General features: G+C 40.3%; 1 protein-coding gene across 1 annotated transcript in view; it reads right to left on the bottom strand.

Moving 5' to 3' along the window:
* Nucleotides 1-1,770: 1,770 nt before the first annotated feature.
* Nucleotides 1,771-15,072, bottom strand: part of LOC139753324 (BRISC and BRCA1-A complex member 2-like) — a 32,364-nt gene continuing 19,062 nt past the window's right edge. Inside the window, exons 7-9 of the mRNA XM_071669649.1 lie at nucleotides 5,347-5,547; nucleotides 3,268-3,396; nucleotides 1,771-2,281 (exon numbers count right to left, since the gene is read on the bottom strand). Coding sequence (XP_071525750.1) covers nucleotides 2,099-2,281; nucleotides 3,268-3,396; nucleotides 5,347-5,547 — 513 coding nt within the window. The 3' untranslated portion in view covers nucleotides 1,771-2,098. The remainder of the gene's footprint in view (nucleotides 2,282-3,267; nucleotides 3,397-5,346; nucleotides 5,548-15,072) is intronic.

Below are 15,072 nucleotides of genomic sequence, written 5' to 3'. Positions count from 1 at the left end.
TGTGTTTCTCTATCATTTTATCCCATTTATGAGACAAGGAACAAATGTGCACAGATTTCACTGCAGTGCTCTAATGTTTTTAAAAGTGACAATAAAGCAAGAGAAAATTCTTGAGGGTAACGTTTCTGATGTAGTGTAACGTGTGAAGGACATGACAATTGTTTCAGAAAAAAACCTGCAAGAAGTGCGTGGGAAGTATGATACAAAGGAAGCCTTTAGTTCAGGTTAAGAAGGCAAGGGTAAAAGACAGTGTGCTGGAATCTCCTCCCTACCCTCATGAAATTTGCATTACCTCCTGTAATTCTTAAAAAAAAATTCATTTTCTATGAGGAATACCTTAGTCTATTCAAACTCAAATTCTTTTTAAAAATGTAGCATCTTTTCTGTATTGCAATAGTGGCCCTATGGTAAGATGCTCATTTTGGCACATCAAGAATACCAGTCAAAATATACTAAGCAAGTCTTACTAGGTATGTTGTGTACTTCAAGATCTGATTGTCATTCCATTTTTCCTCAGCTTAAAGCTTTTTATCAAAGCAATGGGGTTACAGATCAGAGGCATGAGCACAAAGACAATTAATTGCAGAAAACTATCACAGGATTCTTTTTTTTTAAATCATTTCCTAAAAATTTTTCCAGCTGTCATTACCTGCTAGGGTATGTTCCATGACAGTATGAATGGTAAACCATTTTATATTCTATTTATTATGCTTTGTCACTGTCTCCTGCATTAGCGAGGTATCGCAAGGAAAAAGAATTGACACATACACATACCTATACATTTCAACATATACATACACAGACATATACACATTTACATATTCATACTTGCTGCCTTCATCCATTCGTTGCCACCTTGCCACACATGAAATGGCATCCCCCTGCCCCCACGCACAATGTGCACTAGAAAAAGACAACAAAGGCCACATTTGTTCAAACTCGGTCTCTAGCTGTCATATGTAATGGACCGAAACCATGAATTACCGCCAGATGCTTCACATGCCCTGGTTCAATCCACTGACAGCATGTCGACCCCAGGTATACCACATCGTTCCAATTCACTCTATTCCTTGCACGCCTTTAACCCTCCTGTATGTCCAGGCCCTGATCGCTCAAAATCTTTTCCACTCCATCTTTCCACCTCCAATTTGGTCTCCCACTTCTCGTTCCCTTCACCCGACACATACATCCTTTTTGTCAATCTTTCCTTACTCATTCTCTCCATGTGACCAAACCATTCAATACACCCTCTTCTGCTCTCTCAACCACATTCTTTTTACTGCCACACATCTCTCTTACCCTTTCATTACTTAATCAACCCACCTCAAACCACATATTGTCCTCAAACACATTTCCAACACATCCACCCTCCTCTGCACAAACCTAACTATAGCCCATGCCTCGTAACCATATAACATTGTTGGAACCAATATTCCTTCAAACATACCCATTTTTGCTCTCGGAGATAATGTTCTAACCATCCACACATTCTTCAACACTCCCAGAACCTTCGCCCCCTCCCCCACCCTGTGACACTTCCATGGTTCCATCCACTGCTAAATCCACTCCCAGATATCTAAAACATTTCACCAAATTTTTTTGTTACAAATTAGTAAAAGAATTTTGTCTTAGGATGTCCCCTAAGACTATTTGAATTTTATTGTCCTAGTCTGTTTGTTCCTGTATTTTGTCTATCATAGTACCATCAGTTGTCATGAGAGGAAGTGTAGCTTTCTGAGTTATGGCATAATATACATAAAACCAGTCATAATTACATATACAAATGAGCATTTAGTACATAAATAACATGGGACATTATCTCAACATACACTATACAACTTTTTCTTTTACCTTAAAAGTAATAATGAAACCTTCCACTATAATCACCTGTAAACTTGTACAAATATAAGATGTTCTTTGGTTTAAAATGCTATTATAAACTTTTTCATGGTTCAACAACTACATGACACTACTTCACTCAACCTGCATTAAAGTCATTTTCCGTGCGTCAATGAAAACACAGTACTAGGCTCATCAAGAACTGAGTTCGACAAAACATGTTGCACATTTTTGGATTTTAGTAATTTTCGAAGTATCTTCAAGCCGTCCTGATGGAGGACATCTGGAAGGATGAAACGTTTACAAGAACAGTTTCTTTAATGTTGTGCACCATCTCTTCTGAGCTCCACTGAGGATTGTACTTCTGGTCAGTTATTTCCTTGGAGTAGGGTTCTCTGGGACTGTTGTGATACAGTGACTGGAGGACTATCTTTGGTGCTTGCTGCTTTTATAAAACATAACAAGCATTAATTTAGTTAGTAAATATAAGGAGAAGGGGTTGGATATTACAGAAAGAGGAGGGAAGAAGCAAGAGACAGAAAAGATGTATGGTGGTGGAAAGGTGAGAGAAGACAAACTGGAATGGAGATGAAAAAGGAAAGGTAAAAGCGATGAGAAAAGAATGAACTGAAGAGAAAGAAACGGAGGGGCAGGATATGAGGGAGAGAAGGGTGAGAGAGGAAGCATATATATTTTCCTCATATACTACAATATCAAGTTTGCTAACGAGCAACCTAATTCTAACCTATTTCCAGTCTCCAAGCATGTGCAAACTAGGTAAGTAATCAAACTTTTATTTCACTTCCTCATCTCCATACTTTTCATTCATCACTATTTGATTTTAAACTACATCAACCTCTCAAAAGTATGCAAAATGCATTTTCCCTTTTCTGTCATCCCTACATTACAAATCTGTATTTCACTGGCACACATCCTTCCTTCAAATCTGAGATATCACAAAACTAGATTGTTAACTTCATAATTTCCCCTAAACACAACAGTATGTTGAACTCATCCAATTATATTAATCTACTAATTCACAACTGCATTCCTCTATTACTGCCTGGAGTCTATCTATCATACCTTCATTTCATTCAAGCTGGAGGACCTCATTTCAAATATCATGAGGGTGACCTTCATAGAGAAATGAATCTGGGATAAATATATTAAAAGTATGAAAGAGTAGGCCCTCATGAAAAGACAAGGTATAATACCAACTGTCTGGAATATCACAAAAGATATGGTTTAAAAAATAAGGGCAAGGCTGCATTGATCCACTCATTCGTGGACTCTGTAATGAATTACTGACTAACCCTGTTCCTGATCTTGACAATAAACATGTTATGTCTATTAAATCACAATATTTCTGTCAATCTCGTTTTGACAATTTGCTTTTTGTTGTAGTAAATAAAAAAATCAGTAACATACCTGAGGAAAGTGGGAGCTGAGAGTAACGAGTGTTAAAAAATGGAAATCCTTTACTTCAAACATCAAAACTACCTTGCAGAAGCGCTCAGCATCATATTCCACCACAGCACGTCCAAACTGACATAAAACCTGAAAAAGGAAATTAAAACAGTATTACTTTACAGACTGACATGCTCTAAGGAATGTCAGAACAACTGCAATGACACAACATATGCTGTAATTCATGCATACTAATCAAAAGGGACTGACCAATGGGCACACACACACAAATGAGCTATACTTGTCTTATAATACCGTAAATACATTATGTGAATATGGAACACTCACTCAAAGTCGGGAACACCAAACGTAAAGTCTCTCCAAGGTAGACTGAATACTAGAATGAAATGGACGGACAGCCATCTATCCATTTCATTCTTGTAATCAATCTGCCCAAGACATATTCTGCATCTGGTGTCCACAACTTGAATATTCCATACAGTATTTACAATATCATAAGCAGAGCATTTCTGAGTGTATTTTCTAGTGTTCCAGTGTCTGGTAATCTATCTGTGGAATATTTTTACTGAATCATTAGTCTCAAAATCATAAGTATCTCCCAGAATTCCTGACCAGGGAAAATATTTCCCTTTAAATACACAGATTTCTACAGGATAATATGCCTCACTTAACAAAGCTTCACCTCACAAAAGTATTACCATGGAACATAATCCCTTTGTAAATCAAGAATTAGGTGCATCAACTACACCCTAATTAAATATGAAAAGGATAATCCATGGCAGGCTGGAGAAGCAAGAGAGGGAAAGAGTGCTGTCTGTACTGTCAACATGCAGGACAATAATGTCATTTTAGAATGGAGGTTGTTGATTGGCGTGCACATGCTGGCAGCAATGGGGAATCTGAGACTGAATTGTAGACTGTGTATAAGTGATTAGCAAGGGATGGAAGGCAAAAACCTAACCAGATGGTTGGGGGTTGCATGTTTCTAACTCCAAAGGATTTTTGAGAATATCCCAAAGCTTGATGGGAAACCAACACTGGAGAGAAACAACTCTTCTGTCTAGATTCAGGCAGGTACTGGTTGACTGCTATATCTATCCTGGTGAGCTTTTACACTCATAGCAGATTCTTTGTCTGATATACATATCCACCTTGCAAAATCTATGTTATTTCCTGTGTTGATAATTTTATCAACCTTTCTATTGGAAACCAAAATGATCCAGTAGATGTTACTTACAAACAGGCTTTCACTCTTTTCCAATAACTTTATACAGGGGTCCTCATAGAATGATGGTGTTACATACCTGGAGATGTGTCGATCTAGTGGAATGTTGTTATGAGTAAATGAAACCTAATCATAAGGGGAGTTACATTCCTAACTACATGACACAGCTTACAATCAATATACCACACTCCTTCATGATGTGAATCAAACTCTCATATTAAACAACTGTTTCCATTTTACTGGTAAATTAAATACATTTAATGATTCTTACTGAGAGTACTGGTAGCGAGGTTGGTAGTGGTGGGGAAAACAGCTTGTCAAGCTTTCTCAAGTTAGTCAAATCATTTCAATATATGATATTTACTTAAGTTAGTAAATTTGGCCATTATATTTATGTTCAAATATTTTCATGCCAGGTAGATCTCACATATGTGGCTCATTAAGAACATGAAAATCTATATGAGGAGAGGCTAGAAATGGCATCATTCCTGGAAGTACGGTAACTAGATATGTATTGGGAGCTCTAACTTCATCAAGCCTTTGAATGTCACTTACTTAATAGTTAGGGAGTCACTATAATTTTATTGCTGGACTGCTTTCTCTAATCCCACTTTCCTCTCATGCTTCCATGAGTAACGACCAAAAAACTTCAATCAGGCTATACCATATATATGACTTGGCTAAACTTGTATCACTGATTTGATATAAAAAGAGTAATGCTGTCTTCCTGTTTTGTGGTTAAATAAAAACATAAGACAGATTCCCCCGCACATATAAGATGAATGGTCTACTCAAAATAAATTTCACACATGGCTCTGCATTAATCTACAAAAATCTATTAAACTTAAACTTACCTCTGCAATAACCTGCTTTCTTGTTTCAAAACACAGTACTGCTTTTCGCACTTTCTCTTCCAACAGTTCTAAAACTCTTTCAACGTAGTCAATCAAGCAAGTACCAGGAGGAACTGCAGGGAGTGCTAGAGTGCTGGCACCTCCTATGAGTGACTCAACTCGTGGTGAAAGATGCAATCTAGGAACAAACACTCCCTCATTCTGCAAGAGATAGAAGAAAATAGCTGGTCATTAAAACCCTCTAAACACAATCTCCACTTTCCACAGTCCCTATAATCTTTAATAACAGGAGAGGAGTACTGCATTTCTTTCCAAACACTTCAGAGTGTACCAATCTCACTGCCAAAAAACTGTCCTGGAATTCATTCATCCAAACAATGAAAGCACTTTAAATATCTTGAAAAAAAAAAAGTGACAATCTTTACCATCCTGTTAACACAAATAACAAACACTAATATCCATGCCACTATTCTGATATGCCACAGACATGTCACTGGAGAGTACCTTCTACCTACAAGTATCTACAATGATATTTTGCCATAATGGTAAGGCTTATGCATGGTGCTCAACAAATGCCTTGCTTGATGATGAATACTGTTCCTCTCTGGTGCCACCAACATTACATATGTATCTATTCTTGGTTCATCTAGGACTGATTTCAGCCATATATCAAGTTTTAAATGTTTCTATATTTGTTAGATACATGTATCTTCTTTCTCCAGGCAATATGCTGAATAGTTATTTTAGCTTCCTGGCTAGGTTTTTATATATTTTTGTCTACACTATTTTCTGCATATTTCCATGGTATTCTTGTAGATTTCATAACTCTGTATCTTCTTTATTGAGATACTTTCAGGTTCAATACATTTTCCTTCAATACACTGCCTTGCAGAGATTATCATATATTTTTTTCTTTTAAGGTTATATAACTAGTCCTTTCAGCCCTTCTTGGTAGATTATATGTTCTATTCTCTTGATTTTGCTTGTGAAGTTATACAGCTTCCTACAAATATCCTACAAGTCCTTACACAAAAGAATAGGCCAAACTGGACCATAACCTTTGAAATAAAGTTCATGTAATTAACACTTCCAGTCCTACTGTCCTCAACAGAGGCCAGCATATTACAGTGCAGCTGCTCCCAACTTACTCAATGGACTTTCCTGCTATAAGTAGAATTGTGTGAGCACTGTACACTCTTTTGGCTGGCAAGCCAAACAAAGTATGTGGTACTGGAGCTGCCTGGAGGCCTCAGTAACCTTAGCGTAACCAAGGAGGGTGGTTGCACGCCTTCTACAGACTTGCTACATCTGTAGCACCCACATACTTAGGAATAACTGATCTGAGAAATAATGTCTTTCTTACGCCATGGATATCTAACTTTTAATTCATAAAAAAAATGATTTTGATACTCTTTTGTGCATATGTTCATATATATAAAATATGGCTAAAACTTTTGGCTTTCTTAGGATTGATCAATCCAGCAAATATTGTCTTTTTCCTGCAATAGGTATGGCTAAGCCTAAATTTTTAAAGAAAAAATTCTGGCTTTTATCTATTACTTTGTATGTTTTGTGTATGTACGAGAAAGCACCCATTCATTAAAAAAGAATATCTTTCACACTGGGAAAGGCAAAAGAGAAAATCAACATATGCATAAGAAAAGGTTAAAACACTACAAAAGAGAGAAAGCCTTAGCGTTTGGCTGTGAGTGTATCATCCCCAGGCACAGTATATAGTCAAAACAGGTGAACTTAACACTTTCAAAATCTCTTCTCTAACACTGAGTGGTCTTCGCAATTCCAGTACACTCATAACTGCATACTCTTGCTCAGTGACTCCAGACTTCTGCAGCAGTGCCCCTATTAGCCCACATGATCAGCCCTTTTCTCCACTTAGTGAGACCCTGCCACACCTGACTTACACCCCATGACCCTACACTACACTTTCCTCATGCAACACTGTAGTTCTCAACACTTACTTTATCTAGCCTCTCAGCATGCAAGAAACAAGAGGATGTACTGATCAGTATAATAAACTGATTCACATTATTTATTCTGTAATATTTACAGCACAGTAAAATATTTAACTGCTAATAGTACGTGCATGAAAACCCAATACACCTGTAATGTACAGTGCAAAATCATTGACATAGCTGATACTGGTACCCCTTCGTTTACTTTGTAAATTCATCTTCCCTTTTCCTAAATTGCCGTTTCTTGAAATTCAACTTATGGCACAAATGGACTCCCATGGTGTAGCAGTTGGTGGTGTGTGTGGTGTGAGGTGGTTTGATCGAGTAAGTAATGAAAGGGTAAGAGAGATATGCAGTAATAAGAGTGAGGTTGAGAGAGCAGTAGAGATTGTATTGAAATGGTTTGGTCACATGGAGAGAATGAGAATGGAAAGATTGACAAAGAGAATATATGTGTCAGAGGTGGAGGGAACGAGAAGTGGGAGACCAAATTGGAGTTGGAAGGATGGAGTGAAAATGATTTTGAGCGATCAAGGCCTGAACATACAGGAGAGTTAAAGGCATGCAAGGAATAGAGTGGTATACTGGGGTCAACGTGCTGTCAGTGGATTGAACCAGGACATGTGAAACATCTGGGGTAAACCAAGGAAAGTTTTGTGGGGCCTGGCTGTGGAAAGGGAGCTGTGGTTTCGGTGCATTGTTGTCTTTTCCTAGCACTACTTCATGCACGGATGGGGGGAGTGGAGTGCCATTTCATGTGTGGTGGGGTGGCAATGGGAATGGATGAAGACAGCAAGTATGAATATGTACATGTGTATGTATACATATATGTATATGGATGTATATGTATGTATACGTTGAAATGTATAGGTATGTATATGTGCGTGTGTGGGTGTTTATGTATATACATGTGTACATGGGTGGGTTGGGCCATTTCTTTAATCTGTTTCCTTGTGCTACCTCGCTAATGCGAGGTAGCACGAGGAAAAAGACGAAAGAATGGCCCGACCCACCCACATACACATGTATATACATACACATCCACACACGCACATATACATACCTATACATCTCAACATATACATTTATATACACATACACACAGACATGTATATATATACATACACATGTAGATAATTCATACTGTATGCCCTTATTCATTCCCGTTGCCACCCCGCCACACATGAAATGAGAACTGCCTCCCCCCGCATGTGCACGAGAGAGCGCTAGGAAAAGACAACAAAGGCCACATTCGTTCACACTCAGTCTCTAGCTGTCAGGTATAATGCACCAAAACCACAGCTCCCTTTCCACATCCAGGCCCCACAAAACTTTCCATGGTTAACCCAGATGCTTTACATGCCCTGGTTCAATCAATTGACAGTACATCGACCCTGGTATACCACATCGTTACAATTCATTCTATTCCTTGCACGCATTTCACCCTCCTGCATGTTCAGGCCCCGATCACACAAAATCTTTTTCACTCCATCTTTCCACCCCCAGTTTGGTCTCCCACTTCTCCTCGTTCCCTCCACCTCTGACACATATATTCTCTTTGTCAATCTTTCCTCACTCATTCTCTCCATGTGATCAAACCATTTCAAAACACCCTCTTCTGCTCTCTCAACCACACTCTTTTTATTACCACACATCTCTCTTACCCTTTCATTACTTAATCAAAACACCTCACACCACATAATGTCTTCAAACATCTCATTTCCAGCACATCCACCCCCCTCCACACAACTCTATCTACAGCCCACGCCTCGCAACCACATATCATTGTTGGAACCACTATTCCATCAAACATACTCATTTTTGCTTTCCAAGATAACATTCTCGACTTCCATACATCCTTCAACACTCCCAGAACTTTCACCCCTCCCCCACCCAATGATTCACTTCTACTTCCATCATTCCATCCGCTGCCAAATCCACTCCCAGATATCTAAAACACTTCACTTCCTCCAGTTTTTCTCCATTCAAACTTACCCCCCAATTGACTTGTCCCTCAACCCTACTGTACCTAATAACCATGCTCTTATTCACATTTACTCTTAGCTTTCTTCTTTCACACACTTTACCAAACTCAGTCCCCAGCTTCTACAGTTTCTCACCCGAATCAGCAACCAGCGCTGTATCATCAGCGAACAACAACTGACTCACTTCCCAAGCTCTCTCATCCACAACAGACTGCATACTTGCCCCTCTTTCCAAAACTCTTGCATTCACCTCCCTAACAACCCCATCCATAATCAAATTAAACAACCATGGAGACATCACGCACCCCTGCCGCAAACCAACATTCACTGAGAACCAATAACTTTCCTCTCTTCCTACAGTACACATGCCTTACATCCTTGATAAAAACTCTTCACTGCTTCAAACAACTTGCTCCCACACCATATATTCTTAATACCTCCCACAGAGCATCTCTATCAACTCTACCATATGCCTTCTCCAGATCCATAAATGCTACGTACAAATCCATTTGCTTTTCAAAGTATTTCTCAAATACATTCTTCAAAGCAAACACCTGATCCACACATCCTCTACCACCTCTGAAACCACACTGCTCTTCCCCAGTCTGATGCTCTGTACATGCCTTCACCCTCTCAATCAATACCTTCCCACATAATTTCCCAGGAATACTCAACAAACTTATACCTCTGTAATTTGAGCACTCACTTTTATCCCCTTTGCCTTTGTACAATGGCACTATGCAAGCATTCCACCAATCCTCAGGCACCTCACCATGAGTCATACATACATTAAATAATCTTACCAACCAGTCAATAATACAGTCACCCCCTTTTTTAATAAATTCCACTGCAATGCCATCCAAACCCGCTGCCTTGCCAGCTTTCATCTTCCACAAAGCTTTTACTACATCTTCTCTGTTTACCAAATCATTCTCCTTAACCCTCTCACTTTGCTCAACTACCTCGACCAAAACACCCTATATCTGCCACTCTATCATCAAACACATTGAACAGACCTTCAAAATACTCACTCCATCTCCTTCTCACATCACCACTACTTATCACCTCCCCATTAGCCCCCTTCACTAATGTTCCCATTTGTACCCTGTCTTACGCACTTTATTTACCTCCTTCCAAAACATCTTTTTATTCTCCCTAAAATTTAATGACACTCTCTCACCCCAACTCTCATTTGCCCTCTTTTTCACCTCATGCACCTTTCTCCTGACCTCCTGCCTCTTTCTTTTATACATCTCCCAGTCATTTGCATTATTTCCATGCAAAAATCATCCAAATGCCTCTCTCTTCTCTTTCACTAATAACCTTACTTTTTCATCCCACCACTCACTACCCCTTCTAATCTGCCCACCTCCCATGCTTCTCATGCCACAAGCATCATTTGCACAAGCCATCACTGCTCCCTAAATACATCCCATTCCTCCCCCACTCCCCTTACGTCCTTGGGGATAGGGGATAGGGGAGAAAGAAAACTTCCCACGTATTCCCTGAGAGTCATAGAAGGCGACTAAAAGAGAAGGGAGCAGGGGGCTAGAAATCCTTCCCTCTCGTTTTTTTTTTAATTTTCCAAAAGAAGGAACAGAGAAGGGGGCCAGGTGAGAATATTCCTCAAAGGCCCAGTCCTCTGTTCTTAATGCTACCTTGCTAACGCAGAAAATGGCGAATAGTACGAAAGAAGAAAGATATATGTGTATGTATATATATTTTTTTTTTTCTTTTTGCTTTGTCGCTGTCTCCCACGTTTGCAAGGTAGCGCAAGGAAACAGACGAAAGAAATGGCCCAACCCACCCCCATACACATGTATATACATACATGTCCACACACACAAATATACATACCCATACATCTATGTACACATATATATACACACACAGACACATACATATATACACATGCACACAATTCACACTGTCTGCCTTTATTCATTCCCATCACCACCTCGCCACACATGGAATAACATCCCCCTCCCCCCTCATTTGTGCGAGGTAGTGCTAGGAAAAGACAACAAAGGCCCCATTCGTTCACACTCAGTCTCTAGCTGTCATGCAATAATGCCCGAAACCACAGCTCCCTCTCCACATCCAGGCCCCACAGAACTTTCCATGGCTTACCCCAGATGCTTCACATGCCCCGATTCAATCCATTGACAGCACGTCGACCCCGGTATACCACATCGATCCAATTCACTCTATTCCTTGCCCATCTTTCACCCTCCTGCATGTTCAGGCCCCGATCACTCAAAATCTTTTTCACTCCATCTTTCCACCTCCAATTTGGTCTCCCACTTCTCCTCGTTCCCTCCACCTCCGACACATAGATCATCTTGGTCAATCTTTCCTTACTCATTCTCTCCATGTGCCCAAACCATTTCATAGCACCCTCTTCTGCACTCTCAACCAAGCTCTTTTTATTTCCACACAGCTCTCTTACCCTTACATTACTTACTCGATCAAACCACCTCACACCACATATTGTCCTCAAACATCTCATTTCCAGCACATCCACCCTCCTGCGCACAGCTCTATCCATAGCCCACGCCTCGCAACCATACAACATTCTTGGAACGACTATTCCTTCAAACATACCCATTTTTGCTTTCCAAGATAATGTTCTCAACTTCCACACATTCTTCAAGGCTCCCAGGATTTTCGCCCCCTCCCCCACCCTATGATTCACTTCCGCTTCCATAGTTCCATCTGCTGCCAGACCCACTCCCAGATATCTAAAACACTTTACTTCCTCCAGTTTTTCTCCATTCAAACTTACCTCCCAATTGACTTGACCCTCAACCCTACTGTACCTAATAACCTTGCTCTTATTCACATTTACTCTTAACTTTCTTCTTTCACACACTTTACCAAACTCAGTCACCAGCTTCTGCAGTTTCTCACATGAATCAGCCACCAGCGCTGCATCATCAGCGAACAACAACTGACTCACTTCCCAAGCTCTCTGATCCCCAACAGACTTCATACTTGCCCCTCTTTCCAAAACTCTTGCATTCACCTCCCTAACAATCCCATCCATAATCAAATTAAACAACCATGGAGACATCACACACCCCTGCCGCAAACCTACATTCACTGAGAACCAATCACTTTCCTCTCTTCCTACAAGTACACATGCCTTACATCCTCGATGAAAACTTTTCACTGCTTCTAACAACTTGCCTCCCACACCATATATTCTTAGTACCTTCCACAAGAGCATCTCTCTCTCTCTCTCTCTCTCTCTCTCTCTCTCTCTCTCTCTCTCTCTCTCTCTCTCTCTCTGTATATATATATATATATATATATATATAAATATATATATATATATATATATATATATATATATATATATATATATATATATATATATATATATATATATATGTGTGTGTGTGGATGTAACCAAGATGTGAAAAAAGGAGAGATAGGTAGTATGTTTGAGGAAAGGAACCTGGATGTTTTGGCTCTGAGTGAAACGAAGCTCAAGGGTAAAGGGGAAGAGTGGTTTGGGAATGTCTTGGGAGTAAAGTCAGGGGTTAGTGAGAGGACAAGAGCAAGGGAAGGAGTAGCAGTACTCCTGAAACAGGAGTTATGGAAGTATGTGATAGAATGTAAGAAAGTAAATTCTCGATTAATATGGGTAAAACTGAAAGTTGATGGAGAGAGATGGGTGATTATTGGTGCATATGCACCTGGGCATGAGAAGAAAGATCATGAGAGGCAAGTGTTTTGGGAGCAGCTGAATGAGTGTGTTAGTGGTTTTGATGCACGAGACCGGGTTATAGTGTTGGGTGATTTGAATGCAAAGGTGAGTAATGTGGCAGTTGAGGGAATAATTGGTATACATGGGGTGTTCAGTGTTGTAAATGGAAATGGTGAAGAGCTTGTAGATTTATGTGCGGAAAAAGGACTGATGATTGGGAATACCTGGTTTAAAAAGCGAGATATACATAAGTATACTTATGTAAGTAGGAGAGATGGCCAGAGAGCGTTATTTTATTACGTGTTAACTGACAGGCGCGCGAAAGAGAGACTTTTGGATGTTAATGTGCTGAGAGGTGCAACTGGAGGGATGTCTGATCATTATCTTGTGGAGGCTAAGGTGAAGATTTGTATGGGTTTTCAGAAAAGAAGAGTGAATGTTGGGGTGAAGAGGGTGGTGAGAGTAAGTGAGCTTGGGAAGGAGACTTGTGTGAGGAAGTACCAGGAGAGACTGAGTACAGAATGGAAAAAGGTGAGAACAATGGAAGTAAGGGGAGTGGGGGAGGAATGGGATGTATTTAGGGAATCAGTGATGGATTGCGCAAAAGATGCTTGTGGCATGAGAAGAGTGGGAGGTGGGTTGATTAGAAAGGGTAGTGAGTGGTGGGATGAAGAAGTAAGAGTATTAGTGAAAGAGAAGAGAGAGGCATTTGGACGATTTTTGCAGGGAAAAAATGAAATTGAGTGGGAGACGTATAAAAGAAAGAGACAGGAGGTCAAGAGAAAGGTGCAAGAGGTGAAAAAAAGGGCAAATGAGAGTTGGGGTGAGAGAGTATCATTAAATTTTAGGGAGAATAAAAAGATGTTCTGGAAGGAGGTAAATAAAGTGCGTAAGACAAGGGAGCAAATGGGAACTTCAGTGAAGGGCGCAAATGGGGAGGTGATAACAAGTAGTGGTGATGTGAGAAGGAGATGGAGTGAGTATTTTGAAGGTTTGTTGAATGTGTTTGATGATAGAGTGGCAGATATAGGGTGTTTTGGTCGAGGTGGTGTGCAAAGTGCGAGGGTTAGGGAAAATGAGTTGGTAAACAGAGAAGAGGTAGTAAAAGCTTTGCGGAAGATGAAAGCCGGCAAGGCAGCAGGTTTGGATGGTATTGCAGTGGAATTTATTAAAAAAGGGGGTGACTGTATTGTTGACTGGTTGGTAAGGTTATTTAATGTATGTATGACTCATGGTGAGGTGCCTGAGGATTGGCGGAATGCGTGCATAGTGCCATTGTACAAAGGCAAAGGGGATAAGAGTGAGTGCTCAAATTACAGAGGTATAAGTTTGTTGAGTATTCCTGGCAAATTATATGGGAGGGTATTGATTGGGAAGTGAGTCAGTTGTTGTTCGCTGATGATACAGCGCTGGTGGCTGATTCATGTGAGAAACTGCAGAAGCTGGTGACTGAGTTTGGAAAAGTGTGTGGAAGAAGAAAGTTAAGAGTAAATGTGAATAAGAGCAAGGTTATTAGGTACAGTAGGGTTGAGGGTCAAGTCAATTGGGAGGTGAGTTTGAATGGAGAAAAACTGGAGGAAGTGAAGTGTTTTAGATATCTGGGAGTGGATCTGGCAGCGGATGGAACCATGGAAGCGGAAGTGGATCATAGGGTGGGGGAGGGGGCGAAAATCCTGGGGGCCTTGAAGAATGTGTGGAAGTCGAGAACATTATCTCGGAAAGCAAAAATGGGTATGTTTGAAGGAATAGTGGTTCCAACAATGTTGTATGGTTGCGAGGCGTGGGCTATGGATAGAGTTGTGCGCAGGAGGATGGATGTGCTGGAAATGAGATGTTTGAGGACAATGTGTGGTGTGAGGTGGTTTGATCGAGTGAGTAACGCAAGGGTAAGAGAGATGTGTGGAAATAAAAAGAGCGTGGTTGAGAGAGCAGAAGAGGGTGTTTTGAAGTGGTTTGGGCACATGGAGAGGATGAGTGAGGAAAGATTGACCAAGAGGATATATGTGTCGGAGGTGGAGGGAACAAGGAGAAGAGGGAGACCAAATTGGAGGTGGAA

Source organism: Panulirus ornatus, chromosome 14 (genome assembly GCF_036320965.1).
Source record: "Panulirus ornatus isolate Po-2019 chromosome 14, ASM3632096v1, whole genome shotgun sequence".
In the NCBI taxonomy this organism is placed as follows: Eukaryota; Metazoa; Arthropoda; class Malacostraca; order Decapoda; family Palinuridae; genus Panulirus; species Panulirus ornatus.
Note: the sequence above shows the minus strand (reverse complement) of the source record. Positions and strands in the feature narration are given on the sequence as shown.